Source organism: Benincasa hispida, unplaced genomic scaffold (genome assembly GCF_027475165.1).
Source record: "Benincasa hispida cultivar pf3 unplaced genomic scaffold, pf3_genome.v1.1 HicScf1848, whole genome shotgun sequence".
Lineage (NCBI taxonomy): Eukaryota > Viridiplantae > Streptophyta > Magnoliopsida > Cucurbitales > Cucurbitaceae > Benincasa > Benincasa hispida.
In genome coordinates, this window is record NW_028326240.1 from 1,617,520 (window position 1) to 1,624,974 (window position 7,455).

At 27.6% G+C, this 7,455-nt stretch overlaps 1 protein-coding gene across 1 annotated transcript; it reads right to left on the reverse strand.

Annotated features, from left to right (window-relative positions):
* Window positions 1–1,892: 1,892 nt before the first annotated feature.
* Window positions 1,893–4,372, reverse strand: LOC150030538 (uncharacterized). Its single transcript, XM_090309517.1, has 3 exons — window positions 3,808–4,372; window positions 3,269–3,465; window positions 1,893–2,606 (listed from the first exon to the last, which is right to left on the reverse strand). The coding sequence occupies exons 1-3, from the start codon at window positions 4,190–4,192 to the stop codon at window positions 2,163–2,165; spliced, it is 1,026 nt and encodes a 341-aa protein (XP_090165643.1). The 5' UTR covers window positions 4,193–4,372; the 3' UTR covers window positions 1,893–2,162.
* Between the last annotated feature and the right edge of the window lie 3,083 nt (window positions 4,373–7,455).

A 7,455-nucleotide genomic window follows, 5' to 3' on the forward strand; every position in this document is an offset into this window, starting at 1 on the left:
TTTGAGTCATATATAATGTCTAAAATTTATTAAATTTAGAGTGGGTTTGGTTTAACTTTTCAAATGTTTAATTTTGAAAATAAGTTATTTTAGAAAAAATTGAAATGTTTGATAACCATTCAAAATAGATTTTGAAACATTTTTAAAGTGTATTTTGAATAGTTTTTATCACAAGAGATCAAATAAAAATGTCTTTTTTAAAAAACATTTTTTTTTTCTAATCAATCTGAACGAATCTTTACTATGGTCCAACAATTGGATTTGGCTTTCACTTCTCGGTTATCATAGATCTCGAATTTAAGCCTTTACAAACGCAACGAAAAAGTTCAACATTTTCTTGGATTTCTGCAGAATATGTGATTTATGTGTGACAGTAACTTGCATAAATAGTACTACTTGTGTTAAATCAAATCAATCGAGAAAAATAATTGAAGCCTAGAAAAGAAAAAGTTAATGCAATAATACTAAGATGATCAAAGCAAGACAACTAAATCAAACAAAACGAAGGTGGTAATTGTTGTAATGCTTTGAATATGTTATTTGGTACTTCAAACGACCAAGTTCGAAATCTCGCTGTCTAGTCACTAAGTCGGAGTTCAGGGACGACATGTCTTGATGGAGGGTTCGGGGGCAACACTCTTGAAACCTAAGTTGTATTCATATTTATGTTATTTGCGCTGTTTACGATTTTGACCATAAGATTTAGAAAAGTGCGCGAAAGAAGAAGCGAATCAATCGGAATGGAGACATGGAGAAGAAGCGAAAGAGAGATTTTCGAGCCTCCTAGTCCCAGTGGGGAATAAACAAGGGATCCCAAAGCAGAATAGAAGACCGACTGCACTATATAATATATATCTATTCTCCCTCTACCTTGGACGTATAACATACTGTTAATGAACTATGTAAATTTCAATGTTGATTCTCTATTGGTTTACATTTTCTATCTATCTTTGATTGTCGAATTCTTAACCATAATTATAATCTCCTCACTAATAACCATTCCAACTATGTATGATGATCAAGTGGTTGATTCTTCTTGCTCTTTCTCTTGATTCTTCTCAGCAGCCAAGATTTTTATTTTTTATTTAAAAAAACCAAAATCATTTATTCTACATAATTTTATCTTTTTATACCAAAAGGAAAGAAAGTGAGAGAGGGACTTTTAAGAAACTTTATTCTCAGCCACTAGGGTTCTTTTCCACAGTTGTCTCCATTAGCATCAGCAGCTGGCAAATATATACAAAGAGTAGAGAAATAGTACAATTGAAATGACTTAAATTATTTTAAAAATAACCCAAAGTTTTTTTTTAAAAAAAAACAAATTTTTAGTAGAAAAAAAAAAGTCTGTAAAAAGAGAGGGCTTAGGGTAATGAATGAAGTTGACAGTTTCCTACAATTATGAAGGTGGTGAGATAAAGATGCCAAAAATCTTAAAAGAAAAAAAAAAGTCCCTCAATAATTACAATAATTGTAATAATTATTTTCTCATGTAATAAAGTTTCTAAAATATCAACTCAACTAAAATACAAATATCAGTAACATAGAACATAAACAAACAAAAATAATACCTCCCCATGATTTTGATTTTTCTTTATGTGACAAATCTTTTTTTCTTTTTCCAATTTTTTTAAACAGAACTGTTTGGTAATGAGAACAAGCAAGAATATTAAAACTCTCTCTATGTAGGGCAACATATATATACATATATGCATTTATTTAAGATAATATTAATTAATAGGGTCAATCAAACACATTTAATCAAAAATATTTCACTTAAGTTCATGCCAATATAAACATATCTCAACTATCATGAAGTTATATTATCGACCTCGAGATTTGAGATTCATAAAAAAAATATAAATAAAAAAACAAAACAAAATTTACATTTCAGATTTCTCAAGCATAACTAAATTGATTAAGACATTAAAAAAAAAGGCAACTTCTAATTGATATTCCATTACATAGTTATTATTCTTACACATAAACTTGATTGTAACATTGAGCTATCATCCATAAAGACAAATAACATATAAATTTGTAACCAAAAGGAAAAACTTGTAATTCATCAACAATAATGATGTCTTTTTGTTTATTTTTCTTGCAAGGAAAAAGGGATGGGGAATATATATTCAATTTGGGGATGGAGATTGATATAAATTAATTCAGGTAACACTAATAGTTGGTGGCTTTTTGTTTTGTTCCAATTCTAAATTGGAAGCCATTGGAGAAGCCAAAGTGAGCTCAAGATCAGGTCCAACTGAAGAAGAAGAAGAAGAAAAAGAAGAAGAAGAAGAAATAATGGGATGTCTTGGAGGGGTAGAATTGGAATTATTATGAGGAAATTTGAGGTGTGAATCAATCAAACCATAAACCCAAAGTGAAGAAGAAGAAGAAGAAATTTGATTATTATTGTTGTTAATTACTTCCATATTGTAAGGTAATTGTTGGGAAGAACTTGCAAAAGTAGTTGTAATATTACTCATCAGCTCCTTCTTGTTGTTATTGTAATGATCATCATCTTCATCAATCATATCATCTTCAGAATTTGAAGTTATCTTCAAACATTGAGACAGTGCTGTGGTTGTTGTTTCATATGCTGTCCCAACCTGTTTTTTTTAATAATGTTTTTCAATACATAAAACAGAAACATATCAAACCAAATATATATATATATATATATATGCAAATAAAAGGAAGAAGAATCATAGCTTAAAATCAATGTAAAGCGAGAGAGAAAGACTAATTTTTGGGACATGTGAAGGTTCGGCTTCGTTCAATAAATATTTAGTTTCGAAAAATTAAACTCATAATTAATTAAACACTACTCTTTTACCATGAATTTCTTTATTTTGTTGTCTACTTTTTACAAATTTTAATATAGGTTTTAGTTTTTTTGAAATTTGACTAAGAATTAATGTGAAAATTATAGAAAGAATCTGTGTAAAAATTAAGGTCTATATTTGAAAACGATTTCGTATATAGAATTTTAGATTTTAAAATGTATGCGGGTTTTCTCTCAACTTCTTTGAGATAGCAAATAAACATTTGAATTCCTTTATCAAATTCTAAAAACCACTATTTCCTAACTTAAAGAAAGTGATAACAAAGCAAAATATACATATGTGTCACACACATAGTACTAGTATTTATAAACATTTTTTTCCCCTAAAAACGAAATAGCTACCAAATAGAAAATGAACAAAAACTAAATCGTAATCAAACGAGACCTAAATAATTAAAAGACAGAAATTAAAGAAGGTAAACATACCATGTCAAAGAGGCTTGAGCGCCTATTCTTTTTGTTGAGAGTAGATTGTCTAAGAAAATACTTTTGAGCATGACTAGCAACTTGTGTTGGAGTTCTCGTGGTCACATAATTTCTTGAAATCCCTCTCCAATCTCCTCTTCCAAGCTTTTCAAGCCCAATTAGAAATTTTCTATGCTCCTCTTCTGTCCATGGAACCCCTAAAAGAAAAAAAGCAATTCAACCATAAAACATTATTGTTATTATTATTATTATTAAAAGTTTCAAATTACAAATCTTTTTCAACCAAAATGAATAGAAACCCAAAAAATGAAACAAGGGTAAACAATGGGTTTTCCATTTTTCTTTTTGTTCAAACATATAAACTATCAAAATCCAAATCTCCAAACCCCAAGCAAGTAAAAGTTCCCAAATCCTCAAGAAATTGAAAACCCAGAAAAAAAAAATCAAAACTTGAATAAAGAAAAAAAAAAAAGATCCAATTTTGAAGAGACCCAAATGATAAAAATAAAAATTAAAAAATAAAAAATAAAATTTTGTACCTTTCTTCCTTTCTTGGTCTCCATTGAGAAGGCCATCAGAGAGATAGCCATTAGACGATTTAGAATAATGTTCAAGATTATTATTATTATTATTACTATTATTTTCGATTTGAGTTCGAGAAGAAGAGAAATTAGAAGAAGACGACGACAAGCAATCAGTACTAAAGCTTTTTTTAATGGCAAAAGCAGAAGCACTTGAAGAAGAAGTAGTTGAAGAAGAAGAAGACGACGGCGATGACAAAGAGGAATCGATTAGATGAACTCCAAAAAGCCTAATTAGACCATAATTACCAACATTGAAATTAGGTGTTATTGAGCCTCTAATGTTTGTGCAAGTCCTTGAATTGTGACCTATATTTCCACAATGTGAGCACTTTCTTCCCATTTTTTTCACTCTTAATAATTACTAAATTTCTCACAATGATGAAACCCCCCCCAAAAAAAAAAAGATCTAGAGAGGGAGAAAGAAAGAGCACAAAAAGAAGTGATATATTGGTGAGGTTTTTATTGATATGATGAGAAGTGAGAGAGAAATGGGTAAGAGAGAGAAAATAATGGATGCATAAGAGAAGAAGCTGATTGGATGGCCTTTATATAGAACTTTTTTTTTTTTTTTTTTTTTTTTTTCTTTCCTCTTTTTCCAACTTGGGTTTAATTTAAACATGTAAAAAAAAAAACTCTTTTAACATTTTTCTCTATGGGGATTCTCCAAAAAAAAAAAAAAAACTTGTAATGCATATTAGTACTAATTAATTGTGTGCATAGAATCTAGGTTGGTCATATGCTTTTAGCGACGGTTTATTTTAGATTCTACACTTAAAAATATTTACTTTGGTTTTTTATTTTCAAAGAAAAAAATTGTGCATTTCAAGCCGCAACTCTTTTGTGCAATCCATCTAAGTGCTCAATTGCAAGTTGTCTAGTGGTAAAAAAAATTTCCTGAAAAACATATTTTTGAATATTTTTCTCTTTATGATTATAGAAAATGCATGGAGATAAGTGCAACCTAGACTACATCAAAATATTAGTCTTTTCAAAATGTTCATTTTGGTCTATGTAATTTTGTGAAATGACCATTATCCATTTGGTCACTGTACTTTTAAAAATTGATCATTTTGGTCTATTCATTCTCATTTTTTTATTAAAATTTTATTTTAACACTTCATTCACTAAATTTCTGAACATGTAGCCATATATTTGTATAAAAGAATTTTCATTACGTATGAAGTTTATGTTGAAATTTTACAAATAAGAATCAAAATGATCACTTTTTAAAAACACTATGGTCGTAAAGATGAGTGAAAGGTACAAAAACCAAAATAAGTATTTCAAATATACAGTAACTAAAATGAATCAAAATTAAAAGTTACGAGCCAAAATAAGCAGCTCAGTTGACATCAAGTATATACTATCAACCTCGAGATCAAAGGTTGAATCTCTCACCTCGCATATTATTAAAAAAAAAAAAAAAATTATGGACTAAAATAGTATTTAAATATCTCTTCATAACATTATATTATGTGAGGTTTTAGAAAGTGAAAGAAAGATCATAGAAATGGCAAAAGTTTGAAAGCAAGTTAAAGTTGATTGGTGATGAGCACTTTCATAGGAAATTTAGTGGAACCACACCCATCCTTTCATTTGCTCATTTTTGGGTTTTTTTTTCCCGTCTTTTTTAGGATTTTTTTTCAACTTTTCTTTGGATTCTTATAATTTTTTTTCTTTGACTCGTACGTACAATTCCCAAAAGAACATGATTAGTTTTCCAATTGTTTTTTGCTTTTTTTTCCTCATTAAGAAAATTACCCTTTCTCTTTTACAAGATGATCGTATGTGACGGAAATTAACAAAAGAAAAAAAAAATAATTAAGTGTTATTTAGGCGGTACTTATATCTCATGCATTCCTCTTTTGTTACATAGTAAAAATAATAATAATTCAATATTAATAATAGGACGGGGTTGCATCTATAAAGATAGGTGCAGCTCAATCATCACTAAAATATATATATGTATATTAAGAAAATCACCTTTATCACTTGATTACAAATGTCAAGTTTGTCCCTTCACTTAAAATATTTTCGATTTCAATCTTTAATAACATGTAAATAAAATGTCATTAATTTTTTATATTGAAAGAAAAAAAATCACACCTTTCAAAAGTTAACAAAATTTTTCAAGTTAAAGGAAGAATTATATGTAAGCTTTTATATATGTTAAGGTTCTAAATTGTTTACCTTATAATCTTGTTGAAAGGTAGATTTTAATAAGGTTAAGGTATAAAATTAAGGGGTGTTTTTAAATATAGAAAAATGAATCAAAATATAGCAAAATTTAAGATAGATGCTGATAAACATTAATAGACTACTATCAATGTCTATAAGTGACATTGTTAGACACTGATAGTATCTATCAACGTCTATCATTCTTAGTTCCAAAATTTTATTATATTTTATAAATATTTTCAACAGTTTTACCATTTGAAGAAATAATTTCCCTAAATTTAAATGAATAGTTGTCATTTTGCAATTTCTAAAAATTTAATATTGAAATTCGACTCTCAAATCTCTTAGTCGAAGTATAATAATCTATATTAGTTTGAACTATATTTCCTTTCCTCTTAATTCTTATCCTATTGAAATTGGTCAAGAAATTAAATTAAAATGGGTTTGAATGGTTGATTATTGAGAAATGATCACTTTTTCCTCTCTCCATGCTTCACCATTTTTTTTTTTTTAAAAAAAAAATTATAATTTCCTATCATTGTTCATAAATGATGGTGATTGGCTTCTTTTTCGATATTCTTAGTTATATAAATAATAATCACTTATCGAATGGGATGAATGAGTTAAAACAAAAAGAGATTGAAATAAGGGTTGTATTCAAATATAGAAAAATGAACAAAAATATTTATAAATATAACAAAATTTTATTGTCTATTTGCGACATATCGTAATAGACTACTATATGTGTCAAATAGTATTCTATCGCAGTCTATTGCAATTTATCACAGAATGACTATGATATTTTACTATTATTTGTAAATATTTTTAACAGTTTTATCATTTAAAATATTTTTCCTTGAAATAAATTATAAAGAAAATATTATGGAAAATTTTCTTAAAAAGTATTCTTTAGAAAGAGTATAGCTAAAAAGAAATTTCGACATAGTTTCATAAGTAACTCTTTTTCTCTCCTTGTCGAAAAAAAAAAAAAAGTAAAATAACAATTTTTTCAAGTTGTATAAGTTGTAAAAATTTTTTTTTTTTTCAAGTTGTATTTAAAAGGCTGAATGAGACTCTTCTTATATTAAAAAACAATTAAGAAAAAAAAAAAATCCTTGATTATATTGCTTTCTTAAAGTTATATATATAATTCAAAACCCAAGAGATTTCTTTTTTGTTTTCTTAAAAGTCAATGGCTATATACATATATATATATAAATCCTAGTTAATTATTTCCTCTTATTATTATTTTTACAAGGGATTATTTGGAAGGTTGGAATGTAAACAAAATTATTGGAAATTAGAGAGGGTGTTAGAATGAGTGAAAAATCGAGGGTGGAATGGAAATGGGATCGTGGAGTGTGAAAATGGTAGGTTGAAAACTATGATAACGGAATGAGTTTGGTAATACAAATTGAACTCAAA

Bases quoted from the DNA above. Each gene is read 5' to 3' on its own strand.
- LOC150030538 (XM_090309517.1), bottom strand. From the start codon at position 4,192: ATGGGAAGAAAGTGCTCACATTGTGGAAATATAGGTCACAATTCAAGG. The intron at 3,466-3,807 runs GTACAAAATTTT...TTTTTCTTTTAG, and splicing joins AGACCAAGAAAGGAAGAAAG to GGGTTCCATGGACAGAAGAG. The intron at 2,607-3,268 runs GTATGTTTACCT...TAAAAAAAACAG, and splicing joins GCTCAAGCCTCTTTGACATG to GTTGGGACAGCATATGAAAC.